The sequence below is a fragment of the Plecotus auritus genome (genome assembly GCF_963455305.1).
Source record: "Plecotus auritus genome assembly, chromosome: 2".
NCBI classification, from domain to species: Eukaryota; Metazoa; Chordata; class Mammalia; order Chiroptera; family Vespertilionidae; genus Plecotus; species Plecotus auritus.
The window spans coordinates 225,679,531-225,699,488 of NC_137771.1; the positions used below are offsets into that span (position 1 = coordinate 225,679,531).

Below are 19,958 nucleotides of genomic sequence, written 5' to 3' on the forward strand. Positions count from 1 at the left end.
AATAAATAAATAAGTAAATAAATAAAATGGTTCTGCCTAATGTAAGATTTTTTCCTCACCTGTAACTTTCATTTGCTAAATGACAGGCTGGGAAATATACCCATAATGCCCACAGTACCTGCACAATTGCTTCAGGGTCTTCAGATACCCTTCAGCTTGTGATTCCACGATCTGTAACTTAAACACTTCCACCTCTCTCTGGTTTTCAAGCACAGATACCTACCATGAGATGAGAGAACGTTTAAGTATTTTAAAACTGAAAATATGAAACTGTTTGAATTTGTTAAAACTTAAACATTCTAAACCAGAACTTGTTTATGTTGTAATGTCACTCAGGTGACTATGAATTAAAGCTTTTGGATTTGAAACTAGAGTAACAAAATGACAGTAAAATGATACACCTTTTCTCAGAGACAACACTCCCACGTGGCTTACTGCTGCAGCACAGAGCAAGGCTACCTGTGTGCATCCCCTGGTGGGCGTTACCTGCGTCTGTCTACCCAGGGCGAGCACCCACGGCTGCACCCTGTCCGACGCAGGCCGCAGAGACGCTGTGCTCAACTTCACAGGCGTCGGAAGCCCTGGGGCATGCTTTTAAAGCAGTGGACTCACAGATTCCCCACGAGCCAACCAGCGGTTTTTGTGAGTCGCTGCAGGAAGTGAACTGCCTGCTTCAGCCCAGTGTCAGCACCTTGCCAGGACCAAGAAGGCTTGCCAGGTGGCGGTGAGAACTGACAGCTGGGGACGTGGGCGCAAGCACGGGCGCCGCAGACTACAGGCTTTTACTTCCCTCCCTTCCTTAGAAGCAGCTACACAGTCGATATTTAACTGAAAGACTCATGTTTGCAGATTGCGCAAGCTAAGCCTTTTTTAATTTTCCCAGGATAATTATAGACACATATACCCATAAACAACATTAACTTCTTAATTAGTTTCAGAACTAAATGAAGTGCAGCCAGGGGTCATCATTTTTATTTTTTTGTCTCACTACTTTCTCAAACAATATACTGACATCGGTATCTATCCTTCTGGGGGGAGGGCGAGGGCGAGTATATTCTTAGTAAGTGGGTGATTTTCAAATTCCTTTTCTAGTATTGGCAAACGTGCTTTTGGTTGACTATTGATTAAGTATAATGAAGCCATTCAAAGTGGAGAGCATAAAGAATGAGCTATAACGTTAAATAAGGAGTGCAGGTTACAAAATCTAGTGTATACTGAGCACAGCTACGGGACACAATATAGCGTCAGGGCAAACAATGAAGAAGCCGCAGGCGAGGAGACAGGACGCCCGGCCTCCGTGCTCTCAGCCAGGCTGTCGTGCCTCAGCCGCAGTCAGCACAGAGCAGACCAGGGCCTGCCGCCTGTCTGCCAGCCCCCCCATCCCCGCCCCCGGGGCCTGGCTCACCTCTGCAGCCACAGCTCTTTGAAGAATCTCTTCATATTGCTCCTTCCCTCTCCTTATTTGCTCTTCTATTTTCGTTTTCTCATTTGTAAACGTATTACTGCAAATAGTGGAGAAACACTTTGTGAAAAAAATCTTACCACTGAGATTACAAAGGCTAAAGCTAGGGTAACTCTGAGATCATGCCACAAAAAGACATACAACATCTTCCAGAGTAACTTCTTGCCTAATATTTTACTACGTCAGACAGACTCACACGTGCTCTTTGCACTTTACAAATGATCACAGGAAGATATGAAATTGAAAGTGAGGAAATGGTGGGAAACTGGTTCCCCATTTTTATGAGCACAGCTGGAGTATAAGCAGTTATATTAATAAACTTTATAGAGTATCCGTCATCCTTTGAGTCAGAAATTCTATCTTGACACAAATTACAAAAAAAATAACCCAAAGGAAAAAATGATCTATAGAAAGTTGCTCATGGCAACATATCTGTAACAGCTAAAACAAGGCAGGCATGGACCATAATGTAAATGGAAATGTGTATATAAAACAATATATGAGAAAAGCAGAATACAACTGCTTACTACTGAATAGACTGGTAACCAATATGTGAAAATATTATTTCCATTTAATAAAGGTTAAAAGGAAACTTTTTATAGGTTCATACTGAAAATCCTTCAATGAACCTATAATCAGAGCAACAAACTACCATAATGTAGTTGAGACTGGTATTTCAAGTAACACAAAGAAAAGTTTTAAAAATACACATTTAGTTTCAAGTTAACTCAAGGGAAAAGAGGCGTAATAATCAACTATAAATTCAGATTTTTAAACTGACAATGTGAAATAAAAGTAGGAACATCACAACATAAAAATACTTAAAGAACAAATTTATTTAAATATTAAATAAAATAGAAAGTAAAAAGAGAAACAATCATTTAAAAGACAGACAAGCAACAATATGTTTTGGTGTCCAGTGTGCTTGTGCCTCGGCTATTGAAAGTATAATAAGACAAACGAATAAATTTAAACTTAATTTGCCTGATTTCAGAAGACTGATCCAGAAGGAATTCATGTTCCTTTTCCTGTCCATCATTTTTCTGGGTGTACCTATGAAAACATAATCACCAAATTTTAATTTGTTTTTCAATGTTTTTTTTTTACAAACCCGATTTAGAGCAAATTCTACCCACAGCCATGCAAAAATTCTTGAATTCTTTATAAGTTTTTACACTTTGTTTCATTTCTAGTATCTTCAAAACAGGCAAAAAATTTGGGTCATTTTCCTTTTTGGAAGCTTTCCTTTTACACTTGGAGGGCAGATCATGGATTTCAGCCATTTTATTTGATCACTAAGTCATATGCCTGTCGCATATGTCATCCTATCTAAGTCCACTTCAAGGAGCACCTCTGGGAGTTTAAGACAAGACAGGAGTACAGTATGACCAGTGGTTCTCATTCAAAATGCTAACAGCCTTCTCTTCTTCTTTTTTTATTTTTTTTTATTTTTTTAAAATATATTTTATTGATATTTCACAGAGAGGAAGGGAGAGGGATAGAGAGCTAGAAACATCGATGAGAGAGAAACATCGATCAGCTGCCTCCTGCACACCTCCCACTGGGGATGTGCCCGCAACCAAGGTACATGCCCTTGACCGGAATCGAACCCGGGACCTTTCAGTCCGCAGGCCGATGCTCTATCCACTGAGCCAAACCGGTTTCGGCTTCTTTTTTTATTTTTTAGGATGTGTTTTTATTGATTCTTATTTTTATTACTTATTTATTTTAAAAAATATATTTTTATTTATTTCAGAGAGGAAGGAAAAGGGAGACAGAGATAGAAACATCAGTGAGGAGAGAGAATCATTGATTGGCTGTCTCCTGCACACCCCACACTGGGGATCAAGCCTGCAACCTGGGCACGTGCCCTAATCGGGAATCAGACTATGACCACTTGGTTCACAGATCAATGCTCAATCACTAAGCCACACCAGCTGGGCTGTTTTTGTTTTTATTTTTTAAAATTTTATGGGTGGGGGGGCTGTTTTTACTGAGTCACTGAGAGAAAGAGGAAAGAGGTGGGTGGGGGGGAGAAGGGTGAGAGGGAGGGAGGGCAAGAGGAGGAGAGACGGAGAGAGGAAGGGAGGGAGAGGGGGAGAGAGAGAAAGAGAGAGAAAGGGAGAGGTGACAGAGAAATACTGATTGGCTGCTTTCCGTAGTGCCCCGACTGGGAATTGAACCTGTAACTTAAGTATGTGCATTGACTGGGAATCAAACTAGTGACCTTTTGGTGTATGGGACATTGCTCCAACCAACTGAACTACTCGACCAGGGCCAGCCTCTGCTCTTTAAAATAGAACTTAAGCCCTAGCTGGTTTGGCTTAGTGAATAGAGCATCAGCGTGTGAACTGAAGGGTCCCAGGTTTGATTCCAGTCATGGGCACATGCCCGGGTTGTGGGCTCAATCCTCAGTAGAGGGTGTGAAAGAGGCAGCAGATCAATTATTCTCTCTCATCATTGATGTTTCTATCTCTCTATCCCCCTCCCTTCCTCTCTGAAATCAGTAATACATATATTATTTTAAAAAAATAAAACTTAAAGTCTAACAAACACAGACACACACTCATGTGTGCACTGACAACCCTTCAAAACAAAGTGCCGCCCTGACCAGTTTGGCTCAGTGGATAGAGCGTCAGCCTGCAGACTGAAGGGTCCCAGGTTCGATTCCGGTCAAGGGCATGTACCTTGGTTGCGGGCACATCCCCAGTGGGAGGTGTGCAGGAGGCAGCTGATCGATGTTTCTCTCTCATCGATGTTTCTAACTCTCTATCCCTCTCTCTTCCTCTCTGTAAAAAATCAATAAAATATATAAAAAAAAAACAAAAAAACAAAAACAAAGTGCCAATCTGACTCCTACGCAGTGCCCCGAGGAAAGGAGTTCTCCCTCTTCATGCTCCCTACACACCTTCTTAGTCATCTCTACTTGCAGAACACCCCACGGTTCCACTAAGAACCAGCTCCGAGGCCACTCCTTCTGGTGCAGACACCTTCCTCTAAGCACTCCATTTTGCCTTGTTCTTTCATGGAACCTGCGACATTTCCATAGATGCCACTGGTCTGTCCCATTGCACCAGGCAGGAGCTCCCTATGTCCCAGCCATTTTTAATACTAAGTGTGATCTAAAGTGTAGAAAAATCACATAATTGCTCATATCCTTTGAGCTTCTTTAGGAGATCTAAAAGTTTTAAGATTTTGCTTTAAAAGCTAAATATAAAGTATTTACTTGGAAAGTGTAAAAAGCACAGAGAAGCTTATCTTTAAAGCCTATCTGTATCTTTAAACAGTTACCAAAAGAGGCAAAGAAATACATATATTAATAAAGTGTGTGTGTCGGGGGGGCGGGGGGGAACCAGTAAAAAGTTTATTCCCCAGCAGAAATGGTTAATTTTTATGCTAGCAGAGAAAAAAATATTTTCTTATCAACAGATTCATTTATTTTTGTTTAGTTAGATAGACTGTCTAAATTGAGCATATTCAACATAAATATTCCTGAATTTTTGGGTAACAATGATTAAGACTAGACCTGCTCAAATATGAAGAGGAAAAGAGCTTTCCAGACATCATCTCTTCTGCAAATGTGTTCCCTGCAGCTACTTGGACGTGACAGAGGCAGTGTTTTATGTTTCACCATTCTTCAAGGGCTGCCTAGAAACTGCCCAGATGTGGTGCTAGCGAGACATAATGAAAGCCATCTGATCACATGGCATGGCCAATGGAAAACGCATAAATGCCCTGAAAGATGAGTGTGGTGCTGTGGCCCCTGGTGACCCGGCCCCCACTGCAGCTCTTTGCTCGGGACGAGCCGGCCCCCCGCCTGGAAGTGGAGAATGTGGTGGAAGGGTGCCTGACAGCTCTGGCGCAGACCTGCAGGGGCCTGGCAGCTCCTGCTTCTGCACTCTTGGAAGCTCCCAGGGCCACACAGGGAGTCTGGCTGCCATGCTGGAGACCAGATGGAGAGACCGTGCAGATAAAAGGCGCAGGGAGGCCACAGGGAGAGGGAGAGAACAAGACACCAGCATCCCGGCTGAGCCCAGCCCAGCTATGTGGGATCACCATCAGCCAAAGTGGCTGCTAATTTAAGCCACAGAGTTTTGGGTGTTTTGTTACACAGTAGGGAACAAGCTAAGTAATCGTAGGACATATCACTGTTCAAGGAAGTGAGGGGTTAGGAATCAGTCATGGAGAGTTTTAGCACCAACGTGGCCCAGCTGACAACGGTAAGGCCTGTATGTATTTCCAAATCCCTCACACTGCAGGACGGAATGTAATGCTTTCAGTAATCATAAATAAAACAATCACCACAGAATCTTAGTGCTGAAAAGAAGCTTAAGATCTAGACTAGTCCGCTCATTCCAGATGCGGGGGGGTGGGGTGGGGGGGTGGTGTGTGTGTGTGTGTGTGTGTGTGTGTGTGTGTGTGTGTGTGAGTCAAAGGTCAGGGCCGCAGCAGAGGGAGTGCTCAGACTGGAAGGGTGCCTCTCTTTAATTCAGTCTCACTTTACCTGCAAACATGGCAGGTTTAGAAAACGTTCAGGTGACATATGTCCCCAACAGATGTTCTTTAAAATTAGATGAAACAGTATCTAAAATTTCCACTTCACTTGATTTAGTTTGAAATGGAATATCAAAAATGTTAAGAGTATCAACAGCCCCACCCACTAAAACCAACAACAGGAATCACTGCACCGAGCCTTACTCACGTTTCAGTGGCATCCGAAACCCTTTTCATCTCCTTCTTCAGTGCTGTCAGTCTCTCTTGTATTTCTTTTTTCTCCTGTTGCCATTTTTTAATTTCCTTCTTCAAATCTTCCAGGAACCAATCTAATTCTGTCTTTGAGATCTAAAACGATTTTAGAAAGACTTACTTCACCAAACAAAGGAGCCTGAGAGATCAGAACTGTGCTGGTGACGCCCCTAGGCCCTGACTCGGGTTCAGCAGAACCGTCACAGCTGGCTGTGCTCCCGGGCTGAGCCTGGGCTACCTGGCCCAGTATGTGGCCTCAGCCCCAGCAGCCCTCCCCTGCCCTCAGGGCATCAGGCAGGGGAGAGGCTGTCAGGTAACACACCGAGAATAGACCATGGTGCTCAGAAAGGGCTTCTCAGAACCAGTGGTATCTGATCTCGGACTCTCAGATGAGCCTGCCCCTCGAAGCACGACTCCAGCAGAAGAGTAAGGCTCTGCACAAAAGCAGAGGTGCGATGCAGCTCGAGTGCAGAGTGGACGTATGGAAGGCAGGGCAGGGAGAAATGGCTTCAGTGTCAACCTGGTTACAAGGTCTCAAGATAAGAGGGCAAGTTCCTAGGCCCATGGTCGGCAAACTGCGGCTCGCGAGCCACATGCGGCTCTTTGGCCTCTTGAGTGTGGCTCTTCCACAAAATACCACGGCCTGGGCGAGTCTATTTTGAAGAAGTGGCGTTAGAAGAAGTTTAAGTTAAAAAAATTTGGCTCTCAAAAGAAATTTCAATCGTTGTGCTGTTGATATTGGGCTCTGTGGACTAAGGAGTTTGCCGACCACTGGCCTAGGCCATGGGAGTCTGTTCGACTACAGAGAAACAGTCTTAGCTGGGTTCTGGAAGCAGAGACCTGTGGTGCAAGGAAGGTAAGGAGGAAATTGGAGTATTTCCTCTGAGACAGTTTTGAAAAGACTCGTGCCTGCCCCCAGCAGCCTCCTGACCCTGCCAGCACGTGGTTTTCAATGGCCCAGGGAGGCAGACTGGCTGGCCGGCCCAGGTCCTTGCAGACTGCCGAGTCCGACTGCAGCGGTGGGGCCGGGTCCAGCGGCCTTCAGGTGCACAGCCAACTGTTCTTGGGCAGCAGAGGTTCAGTGACACCCCCTCAGCAGGGGAATGTTCTCCTCCCATTTTCCTTGCTGTGACCTTGCTGACCCTGGATTTGCTGAGTCATTACAATGACTAAGGTGACCTACTCTACTTACAAAATCCTGATTCTACCTGGATCACTCCTACAACTATGAGCAAAGGCCATTTGCATGCCTTGCTGCTGGCAGCCACGCCAACCTTGTTTCTCACCCACCTGTGCTTCTATTCTAGGCCAATGATTTCACCTCTGAACCAACCCTCTGTCTGGGAGATGATGTGAGACCAAAGGTTATACTGGGGCATGAGAACTAACTTGGCAACGAGTACCTGAAGGAGTCAGGTATCAAAACGCACTAAGTATTAGAAGCACACGCTCTGATAGCTCAACCACAACATATGCTGCGTGAGCTCATCTGCTGTTTGTGCCGACCACCTTCCAATGACACGGGCCTCACAATGCTAACCGGGCGCCTCCATGCACTTGTCTCTGACTCCACCAATGACAATGATCTGAATCCTTTTCCTGCAAATATCAGAATAGAAGAAGGAACAGCCCAGAGGATGTAACTGCATCCTCTACATGTACCAGTTTAGAGAGAGAATTATCATCACTTTCTGCTGATCTTTTTCTCAATTAGGGAAAATTTGGTTTCTTTATTTCTTTTTTAAAACCTCAACTTTATTCCAAAATAAGTATTTGAGGTACCTTCCACCAAGCCACACGGCCAGGCTCAATAAATAAGTTTCTTGATTAAGGTCACACTGAGCTAATTTTATTCTATTTAATACATTGCCCCAGCTACTGATCCAGACTTCTGCAACAGGCTCTTCCTTTCTTAAATGGACTACCATCCCTGTTACCTCTGTATGGAAGACCATACTTTAAAAAGAAACCACCATTTCCTCACATCTGTAATTCCACGTTCCCCCAATTCACTCTGGCTTTGCCACTAATTAGTATTACTCCAGTAGCAGTTACACGTAACTGATACTCTTAGCCAACGTAATTCCAGATCGTAGACTCAGAGAAGACACCCTTGGGTGGCTTTGCAGTTCTGGTGTGTGTAGGTTCTACATGTTATTCTCACCCTTCCTTAGGAATAAGATGAAGACGATGATAATAGTAATAATAGTAGCAGCCATCACTCACAGAGCCCTTCCTATGCACCAGTTTTAAGTACTTTATAAGTATTAATCTAACCCCAAATTTTCCAGGTAAGGAACTAAAACACAGAGAAGTTAAGTAACTTGTTCCAAATCAGAACTGGGATAGGGCCAAGCCTGATCTGCCCCCAGCCAGTCTGACTCCAGGCCTCACACTCCTAACCACTAATGCTCCACTGCCTCTCAATATAAACAAGGCTAACTTGGAACTTAGTCACCAGAAATAGTTTTGGTTAATCAAGCGGACTGAATTATAGGTAAATGAAAACCCAGATTTATAGCCCCTTTCTTATATGGTAACTTGCAGAGGTCCTAAACATTGCTTAAAAACCCACCAAAGACACTGCCACTTTAATATGTCACGGAGAAATCTGAAATAAGCAACACTGAGAAAGAATCCTTTGTGTAGCCAACAATGCGAACGCTCAGCTCATGAGCTGCACCAGCACCTTCTCCTAATGATGCTACATGCTCTTAAAGAGAGGTCTCACACAGCATTACCTTGTTTTCTTCCAAGTTCCTTTTCAACTTGTCTTCCAGGGCCCTGGTCTCTTCTGAGCCCTGGAGTTTTCTCTGCTCGTAGTTTTCACAGGCTTCCTTAAGCTGCTCTTGTAAAACGTGGGACTCCTTTTCAATCTGTGAAATGTCCCCCTAAAAGTAAATTACAAAGTTTTCTGTTAAAGTAGTGAAAAGTGCCTATTTCTGACCTTGTTCTGAACTGCCTCTTAAAATAAAGGAGTGTAAAAGGAAGGTGAAAATTTTCAAGGGAAATGCCACAATGATTCAGTAATTAAAAACCCCTGAACACTGTTAAGCAAAGCCAGCTCTTTTTAAAATAAAGTTATTCGTATTACTGAAATTTATAATGAAACTTTAGATCTGTACTATAACTAGGTCTGAATATTTGTCTTAGAAGGGTTTGGTATTGAATCAACAGTTTAATGTGAATGTCATTCTCTAACAATTAACAAAAAGAACTATTTATGTTTAAAAGCTGCGTATATTATGCATATTTTAGATATGATATGAACAGAACTTTTTTTACTTTGGCCCTACTTTAAAGTGTTTTAAATGGATAGTTCATTTTTTTAAGTTAAAATGTTATCAATGAATTGTTTGCAGTTATATAACTGTCTTAAATCAGCTTTAAAACAAACAAAAAACAGAAGCCATAGTGGAATGTATCCAGTACCTTTTTTCAGCAACTATGGAGTCGATCAAATAACTTTTCTCTTAAGGTATATTAACACAGTAAATTATATTAATAGATTTTTTAATTCAATCATCTTTAGAAAGTGAAGGTATCTACACTAATACAAGATAAACATGCAAATTAAACATCACTCCGCTATACCCACGAGCCACGCCCACCAGCCAATCAGGAGCGAGTATGCAAATTAACCCAACCAAGATGGCAGCCCCCCACAGAGCTGGAGCAAGCAGGAGGCTAGGGTTGCCCCGGCAATGGAGGAAGCCAAGCTTCTTGCCCTGGCCTACACTCAGGGCTACAAAGTTTCAATTATAGAAGATAAATAAATCCCAACATAAATGGCTGCAGCCATGGAGCTGGAGCTGAGCAGGCTTGGGTTGCCCGCGGCGATAAAGGAAGCCAATCTTTCCGGCCTGGCCGGCCCTGGCCTATGCTCAAGGCTACAAAGTTTCAATTATAGAAGATAAATAAATCCTAGATACTTGCTTCCAGCCAACCCTGGCCTTCGCTCAAGGAGGCGCTGAAAAAAAAAAAAAAAAAAAAGAAAAGAAAAAACGGAGGGGCTGGGACCTTGGGTCACCAGGGAGTGATCAGGCCAGGATGGGACGGCAGGGGCCGTTGGGGATAAGCAGACCAGCAGGGGGGGCCAGTTGGGGGTGAGCAGGCCATCCGTGGGGGTCAGTTGGAGGTGATCAGGACAGTGGGTGGGGGGAGGCAGTTTGGAGTGAGCAGGCCAGCAGGGGGGCAGTTGGGGGTGAGCAGGCCAATGGGGAGGGAAGGTGGGGGCGAGCAGGCCAGCAATGGGGGGCAGTTGGGGGCGAGCAGGCCAGCAGGCAGAGTGGTTAGGGGCAATCAGGCAGGCAGGCAGGTGAGCGGTTAGGGGCCAGCAGTCCCGGATTGTGAGAGGGATGTCCAACTGCCGGTTTAGGCCCAATCCCTGTAAAGAGGCAGTAGGACATCCTTCGAGGAGTCCCAGATTGGAGAGGGTGCAGGCTGGGCTGAGGAACAACCCCCCCACCCCGTGCACGAATTTCATGCACTAGGCCTCTAGTTTATAATATTACCTATATCATTCATGTGAATAAGCACTATTTATCAATTAATACAGGCTATTTATCGATTATAACAGTTAAACAGTAAAGCCATTATACTATGAAATAAATAAACTAGAAAAAAATATTACCTTTTCCTCTACTTCTCCTTACCCAATTCCAACAATAAAAATAAAACAGGTTGCCCTGACTGGTTTGGCTCAGTGGATAGAGCGTCGGCCTGTGGACTGAAGGGTCCCAGGTTCGATTCCGGTCAAGGGCATGTACCTGGGTTGCGGGCACATCCCCAGTAGGGGGCGTGCAGGAGGCAGCTGATCGATGTCTCTCTCATCGATGTTTCTAACTTTCTATCCCTCTCTCTTCCTCTCTGTAAAAAATCAATAAAATATATTTAAAAAAAAAATAAAACAGGACTTTTTTGGTTATTTTCTAAAGCTTATTCCGTAATAACATTTCATATGGAATTACTAGTAGATGGCTCCAAAAAAGTTCTAGTCAGTGATTCCCATCTAGTTAAATGAATGACATTTGAACCTTTACACACTGTAATACAATTCTGACTCACCTGTTGTGCCTCAAAAGGATCATATGGCTCCGTATTGACTTCTTGATGTGCTACATTCCCAGACACCTTTGGGACAAAACAAACAATTTCAATCTATGTCAATTGCTCTAGTAAAATAGGTCCATTATGTAAGACCATTTAAAAACATGCTCACAATTTTTGTAAGGTTTTTTTTTTTTTTTTAAATGGTTTTGACTCATTACTCTTAACATATTTGTTCAAAGCTTTCTAGAAAGTAAAAAACTTAGTGAGTAGGGGATAATCCAATCAGGGTTTAATGAAGTCATGCCCAGTGAAGTTAACTACAGAGGAATCTAAATTCATGCTTGTTCGGAAGGAACTTGTATGCACCTTCCTCCTGTTTCTCCCCATCGGGTTGCTTAACTCCCTCCTGCTCCAGGTTTGGTAGGAGAAACTAGGCACGTGTAGCCTGGACTCTGTTTCCCTTCCTCTTGGGAGCTGCGTGTGCAGAGAGCACCCTGTCCCTCCTTCTCTATCCAGTCTTATGGGGCAGGCACCCACGATGGGAGGCCTCCAAGCGCTGCTGTAGGGCGCAAGCTGGTGTGTGTGGGTTCCTGTTAGGACATGCACTCTTCATAGAGAGAACTACATCTTCCTACTGTGCCTTAATATTACTAAGGGGATGTTTGGTTCCGTCTACTGATTCCTCTAGTTTATTTCTCAACTGGTGCAGAACTAGGGGAGAAAACAAGGGTATTATTTACTAGGCCCCAAAATTCTTTCTTGAAAAGATTACCTATTATGTCCTACAAAAGGGCTCATATTTTTAAGACATTTTCAGGTGAAAGCATTAGTAACCATATATGTTCAATCATTTTAGTGTACATATATTGGCAATGAAAAATAGAAAAAAAATTAACTTCAGTATTAAGACAACTTCTATTTAAGTCTTACCTGTATGGCAACCACTTGTGTATGTGGAATATTCGTTGCTTCATCGGTCCTTTCTGGGTTTGCTTCCTGCTTGTGGGCAGAATTTTCACAGTGACCATCATTTCTGCTGGGCTCACTCTGGGCTGGATCAGCACCATCTGTGCCGTACTGTGACTTTACTGATATCTCCAAAGAGTTCTGAAGGATCTGTGTTTCTGAGGCAATCTGGTGTCCAGGGGCATGCTCAGCATTCAAACGACGACGACCCTCAAAATACACAGCAGCACTCTGATCTGGTCTGTCATTGGCTACATAAGATGACACCACTGTCACTGAGGTTTGCAGCTGATATTCAGTTGAAATGGTGGCCATCGGGGTGTAAATGTTAGTGTACTGGGGCAACGTCGGGACCACGCTTATGTATGCTGGTGGTGGCGGGGCAATCTCGAATGCCCTAAAGGGAAGGTATGTACAGTACCCTGTGACCACATGGGCTTGAGTCCAATAGGTTGTTTTCACGTCCTCGTGAACTGGCTTGGGAGAAAGAGAGGAGGCTCGCTGGCGGCTCGCATCCTCAGAGGCTGCTTTGGGAGGACTGGGAGAGACCTCTTTGGGCTTCTCGCCCTCTGAAACTGACCTGTGAGAATTCTCGGACACGGGCTGTGGCTTCTCAGCTTCACAGGCTGGTTTGGGAGGATCAGCAGATGCAGGCTGGGGTTTTACATCTTCAGAAGCTGGTGCTGAAGATAAACTGGACACTGCTTTGGACTTCACATCTGGTTTAAATTCCCTCGCGGTTGGATTCAGAGGCAGTTTAACTCGTAAATACTCTCCTGTTTTTGATATTTCTCCCACTTTTGTCTTGATGTTTTTCTTCTTTCTCTTTTTCTTGAGCCGTGATGCAACTTTCTTCAAAGCAATGCAGTTGTCAATCACAACAAAACGAGGACATCCTAGGAGGAAAGATTTCAAACCTCCGGCTTGTTCTAGTATCTGACGAGTTTCTTCTGGGAAGAATTCATATTCTTCAGAGAACATCTTGTTACTCATATCCAAGGGACCATGCTCTTCCAACAACTGAGAGAAATAACTGGGAAAAAGTTTGCATTTATATAAGTTGTTATAAGTACTTGTACATGTTCATTAAAAATATACACTGAGGGGCCAGATTATGATCTTTGAATGCATAATAAAATTTCCAGAAAATATCTGATTGGAATTTGCAAATATAGTACATCTATTATAATTTTTCTGTTTAGGAATAGGATGTGATTCAGAGGTATTGAAATCAATCATGTCCGATCAATATAGTGCAGGATCAGACCCACAGTAACAGGGCAGGTCTCTTAACCTGCCTCCAGCTCTGGACTGTGTTCACCCCAGTTCTGGGGTACTATCTTTTCTCAGGCTCAAAAAGGCTTCCTTCCTCATTTGAATTTGGTCTTAAGTCTATAATAGTGAGAACTAACAAGAAAGACACATACCACATACAACTAAGAAGGCTTCTCAAAAGCAAAAATCTGCAAAGAAACTTTTTTAGTAAATTAATGTTAACCAGGAAGACAAGTTATTTAGGAGATAAAAGCAACACTTTTTGAAGCAAAAGAAAACCCTCTTCTGTGCAGAAGCCGCTGCAGATAAATGTACAGGACAATTACAAACGGCTACCCTCTGTGCAAACAGCCAATGCTCTGAAGCATAAAGACCCAATGTCACTCTGTCAGCACTGCTGCTCTCAATACTTAAAAGTCACCAATCTCTCTTAAAGTGTTTTTTGATGACTATGTTCCCCTTAGAATAATTTCTACAATTGAAACTTCCCTACATACATGATGTTTTGTAAGACATCTTGTTAAATATGTCTTTGCTTTAAGATTCCCATCAAACTTCATTTTTAACGGGAAATTTCTAAAAACAAAAAGGGGTTGAGGAGAGTGAAGTATAAAGAAATTAGTGATGCAGTCTCAGTAATCCTTGCTGAGGATTTTGGCTGATTGGTATAAATAACATTGACCCTCCCCTCCTTTGTCTGACAGAGACCTTCCCGGTTGGTGTTTAGCTGCCACTGAGCAAGAGCAGAACAATCATCAATGCTGTATATGTATTTACTTCTTCTCTCCATGATGAATACTTAAGAGAATCATTGAAAAGTAAAACTTCCTATCTGGATGAAAATACTTAAATCCCAAATGGGGTAATGGAAGAAGAAACCACATGAAAGGAATCACTCTCTGACTCAACAACAGATTTCAGGTTATACATGTGACAAGGAGCAGAATGATGACGCAATCTCACTGAGCTTTTCCATAGCCAGCCACGACGCGATGATGCCGAGATGGTGACGACCACCCAGCAACCAGTAAGTCACGTCCCGGAAGAATAGTCAGGAATCTGAAAAATGCTCACTGTACATTTCCAGGTGAAAAGGTAAATGACAAGGCCGAGCGTACAGTACAATCACAGTTTGCAAATTTTAAAACATGTTTTATACATGACTTTTAAAAGCCTGAGGGGATGCCCACCAAAAGTTAACTGTGGTTATATCTGGATGACAGAAATCATAACAATTTTTTTATTTTGTCCTTTTAACTTTACTTTTAAAAAATTCAAGAATTTGTATTATCTATATATATAAAAGACTAAGCGACCGTCCGACCATCGGACCGTCTGGACCACCAGGGGGCAGACGCTCAACACAGGAGCTTCTGAGCTGCGTTGACTTGGCTGCAGCGGTTCTCGGGTGACACACCCCAGAATCAGAGAGGAGGGAGCCTGATTCCTTGCGGGCCGCGCAATTCCACTTTTGGCCGTGGGTTATGTTGTTGCTGGGGCACTGTTGGCCCAAATCTGGTTTACTGCCGAGCTGCAGTGACCACAAACGCCCTTTGAGCTGCAGTGCCACCCCAGGTTCAGCCGGCGGAGGAGGAACTGCAGGAGGTTGGCTCCACGGTGTGTCCGGCCCATCTTGCCCAGTCCCGCCCCACCAGCTACCTTCTAATTAATTTCCTTTCAATGTGCACAAATCTGTGTAGTAGGCCACTAATTACTTTTATAATCAGAATTTTTTTTCTTTTTCAAAGAAACAGAACCTTCAGGTTTTGACCACTGGCTAAGTAGCAAAAAATTTTTCACACATTCAGTGCAGAACTAAATTGAATTCAACACGGGTCCTAGTCCAAATAAATATTATAATAACGTTATTGTGGATAAAATTTTTATAATTACTATTATTTGAAATGCAATCCAAAATGAACTTTTAACTCTATTTATCCACTTTTCTGGCCTAAAACAATGTCATCTGGCTGGCATGGATCAGTGGTTGAGCATCAACCTATGAACCAGGAGGTCATGATTCAATTCCTGGTCAGCTCATGTGTCTGGGTTGCGGGCTTGATCCCCAGTGTGGGGCATGCAGAAGGCAGCCAATCAATGATTCTCTCTCATCACTGGTGTTTCTATCTCTCTTTTCCTCCCTGAAATCAATAAAAATATATTTTAAAAAAATAAAATTAAATTAAATAAAGAAAAACCACTAAGAGGAACCCAAAAGCATCTAACCAGACTGAATAGGAATGCAGCAACTGAGGAAAACAGAATCACCAAATTGTGGATGAGTGACAGGTTTTCCAGGAGAACAGTTAGCTTTTGATTTAATACTCTATTGCAGTTCTTAGCCCTCAGTTTCTTTGCTTTTTAATATATTTTATTGATGTTTTACAGAGAGGAAGAGAGAAGGATAGAGAGTTAGAAACATCGATGAGAGAGAAACATCGATCAGCTGTCTCCTGCACACCCCCCACTGGGGATGTGCCGCAACCAAGGTACATGCCCTTGACTGGAATCAAACCTGGAACCCTTCAGTCCGCAGGCCGATGCTCTATCCACTGAGCCAAACTGGTCAGGGCCTCAGTTTCTTTTCTTAAGGAAAACACCATGCACTTCTTATTAATGCCAACCTCAAAATGGTAATTCCAAATCTCTCTGAACTCTTTATTCCATTATGCATACTAGTGGCCTGGTGCACAGATTTGTGCACATTGAAAAGAGATTAATGAGAAGGTGGCCGGTGGGGTGGGACTGGGCGAGACGGGCTGGACATGCCCTGGAGCCAACCTCCCACAGTCTTTCCCCGGCCAGCCACACTTGGGCTGGCGCTGTGGCTCGAAGGGCATCTGTGGTCACCGCAGTAAATGAGATTTGGGGCCGACAGTGCCCCAGCAACAACATAACCCACAGCTGAAGGTAGAATCGTGTGAACCCACAAGGAATTGGGCTCCCTCCTCTCTGGTTCTGGGGTGCATCACTTGAGAACTGCTGCTACCAACTCACCGCAGATTGGTAGCTCCTGAGTTGAGCGTCTGACCCCTAGTGGTCAGTGTGCATCATAGGTACCAGATGGTCCCTTAGCCTTTTATATATATATAGACTAGAGACCTGGAGCACAACATTCGTGCACTGGGGGGGGGAGGGTCTCTCAGCCCAGCCTGCGCCCTCTCGCAGTCCGGGACCCTTCGAGGGATGTCCGCCTGCCAGCTTAGGCCCTATCCCCAGTGCGCGTCATAGCAACTGGTCGTTCTGCCGTTTGGTCGATTTGCATATTAGGGTTTTATTACATAGAATACCCACTCAGACTCGCCTTAAGTGTTAATTTAACATCCACATTTTCAATCCAAAAGTAACTCACACCCAAATTACTTCAAAAGGAAAGTCAGTTTCTCTTTTACTAGGTTAATGTCGGGAAGTTAAGTATCCAATACCATACAGGGAGACAGGGTCAGCCAGCTAAACAACCATCATCAGGCAGAAGTAAGAACAAGATCTGGGCATCCTTTCCCAGGTAAAAGGGTAACACTTCACCAAGCTACTCAGCTGGACTTACAAGATGCCAAACAGATGCATCCATCAACATAAGGACAATGAAATCACATAATCACACTCCTCCTTGTCAAATGTATAACTTGAAATTCATGGTGAAACAATCATGGCTGGAAACTTTATTTTAAAAATATATTTTTATTGATTTCAGAGAGGAAGGGAGAGGGGGAGAGAGATAGAAACATCAATGACGAGAAAGAATCATTGATTGGCTGGCTTCTACACGCCCCCTACTGGGGATCAAGCCCACAACCCAGGCATCTGCCATTGACTGGAATTGAACCCGGGACCTTTCAGTCCTCAGGCCCATGCTCTATCTACTGAGCCAAACCAGCTAGGGCATGGCTGGAAACTTTTATCAGTCCTATCAGGACATAGCAGGACAGTTTTGGAAGTAGAAAGTATTCACATTAGCAACTCAAACTGACAAAATAATCATTAGGAGAGAACCAAGATAGTGGCATAGGTAAACACCTATACTTGCTGCCTCTCACAACCACATCAAAACTACAACTAAAAGGCAGAACTACCACCACCCAGAACAGCAGGAAAACTGGCTGAGTGGAAATTCCACAACCAGAGAGGTGAAGAAAGTGCAGTGAGACTGGTAAGAGGTGCGGAAAGTGTTGGCACCTGGATGTGCAGCTCTTTTAATCGGGAGGGAGATACAAGCTCCCGCTTGCTCTAAACTCCAGTTCCGGGTGAGACTCTGGGGGACCCAGTCACATACGGAGAGAAACTGGACTGTCTGACATGGGGCAGGAACGCGAGGGCGGCTTTCAGAGGTGCTCCCAGCGATCACTGTTCCTGCATGGGGGCGCGGGACGTGGAGACGCGGGGACCTCACCAGTGCAGGGCTGACTGGCAGCCACTGCTGTTTGCTCCACCCGTGATTCCCAGAGACCCCGTCCCGCCCAATTTACAACCCCACCCAAGCTGTGCGCAGCAGCTTTTGCATATGAATGGCCTGTCCTTTCTCCTTCTAAAACCTGTCAAACTACAGCTGGGTCAGGAGCCCCAGAGCTTCCAAAAGAAGGTCCAAGGCCGGCAGCAGCAGCCTGCCTTGCTTCACAGCTGGGCCTTGTCTGGGCACCTCCAAACCCCATACATAGAGGAGGAATCTGCAGATCTCTCTATAACTCCTGCTGGGCGGCCCCAGAGAGTGGCTGACCTTGCACCTCCTTGGAGATCCAAGAGCCAGTGTACCCAGTGGTCAGAGTGAGACCATACCAGATTACAACTCCTCAGATCCATAAGAGATACACTCAAGGGGCAGACTCAGTGAGCACCAAAGCCCCACTGAAGCAAGTCCTGCCCCATAAGGGTGTCTCCTGTGCAACAGATCTTCCAGTGTAGACACAGCTGGTCATCACAGCCAATTGGCCTGGAGGACAATTCCTCCCAGTGATACCAACAGCAATCAAGGCTAAACTACAAGACTGTGCACACAGCCCACAAAGGGGTGCACCAAGAGCGTCCACCTCAGGTAACTGGGGAGGCTGAGCCACTGGGTCCTATAGGACACCTACCACACAAGGACACTCTATCAACTCAAGGAGACTTAGCAGCTACCCAGTACATAGAAACAAACACAGGGAAGCAGCCAAAATGCGGAGACAAAGAAACATGTCACAAATGAAAGAAATGGATGAAAGCAAAGTACTGGATAAAGAGTTCAAAACCATGATTATAAGGTTACTCAAGAATCTTCTAGAAACCTCCGAGAAATTTAGTGAGACCCTCAAGGATATGAAAAAGGACCAATCAGAAATTAAGCATACACTGACTGAAATAAAGAATAATATATAGAGATACAACAGCAGACTAGAGGATCCCAATAATCAAGTCAAAGATTTGAAATACGAAGAAGCAAAAAACACCCAACTGGAAAAGCAAAAAGAAAAAAGAATTAAAAAATATGAAGATAGTGTAAGGAGCCTCTGGGACAACTTTAAGCGTACCAACATCCGAATTATGGGGGTGCAAGAAGAAGAGAGAGGGCAAGATATTGAAAACCTATTTGAAGAAATAATGACAGAAAACTTCCCCTACCTGGTGAAAGAAATAGACTTACAAGTCCAGGAAGTGCAGAGAACCCCAAACAAGAGGAATCTAAAGAGGACCACACCAAGACACATCATCATTAAAATGCCAAGGGCAAAAGACAAAAAGAGAATCTTAACAGCAGCAAGAGAAAAAACAGTTACCTACAAGGGAGCACCTATATGACTGTCAGCTGATTTCTCAATAGAAACTATGTAGGCCAGAAAGGAGTGGCTAGAAATATACAAAGTGATGAATAGCAAGAACCTACAACCAAGATTTCTCTACCCAGCAAAGCTATCATTTAGAATTGAAGATCAGATAAAGAGCTTCACAGACAAGAAAAAGCTAAAGGAGTTCATCACCACCAAACCAGTATTATATGAAATGCTGAATGGTATTCTCTAAGAAGAGGAAAAAGGTAAAGATAAAAAATTATGAACAAAGTGACAACAAATACATATCTATCAAAAGTGAAACTAAAAGTCAAATGAATAAAAAACCTGATGAACAGAACAGACTGATGAATGTAACAGAATCAGGGGCACGGAAAGGGAGCAGAATGACAATTTTCAGGGGAAGGGGTTGTGGGGTTGCGGGAAGAGATTGGACAAAGAGCTTACACCTATGGATGAGGTCAGTGGGGGGGAAAGGCCTGGAGTGGGGTGGGAACCGGATGGATGGGAGCTATGGGGGGAAAAAAGAGGAACATCTGTAATAATTGGAACAATAAAGATTTAAAAAAAAATAATCATTAGGATTTTAAATTTAATAATTAAAAATCCTGAGTTTTATTTGTAGACTACTGAAGCTATAAAAACACTTTTCTTCCCCAGAGTTTACAAGCCAACAAATGATTCACTTAATAATC

The 19,958-nt window shown here is 43.7% G+C and overlaps 1 protein-coding gene across 8 annotated transcripts in view; it reads right to left on the reverse strand.

Annotated features, from left to right (window-relative positions):
• TTC3 (tetratricopeptide repeat domain 3) overlaps positions 1–19,958 on the reverse strand; it is a gene marked incomplete at its 5' end in the record, with an annotated part of 99,474 nt that overhangs the window by 10,993 nt on the left and 68,523 nt on the right. For all 8 annotated transcript variants that reach the window (XM_080654941.1, XM_080654940.1, XM_080654935.1 and 5 more), the window contains 7 exons: positions 119–219; positions 1,406–1,502; positions 2,447–2,515; positions 6,165–6,304; positions 8,950–9,099; positions 11,276–11,341; positions 12,191–13,259. In XM_080654941.1, the coding sequence (XP_080511067.1) occupies positions 119–219; positions 1,406–1,502; positions 2,447–2,515; positions 6,165–6,304; positions 8,950–9,099; positions 11,276–11,341; positions 12,191–13,259 (1,692 nt within the window). The remainder of the gene's footprint in view (positions 1–118; positions 220–1,405; positions 1,503–2,446; positions 2,516–6,164; positions 6,305–8,949; positions 9,100–11,275; positions 11,342–12,190; positions 13,260–19,958) is intronic.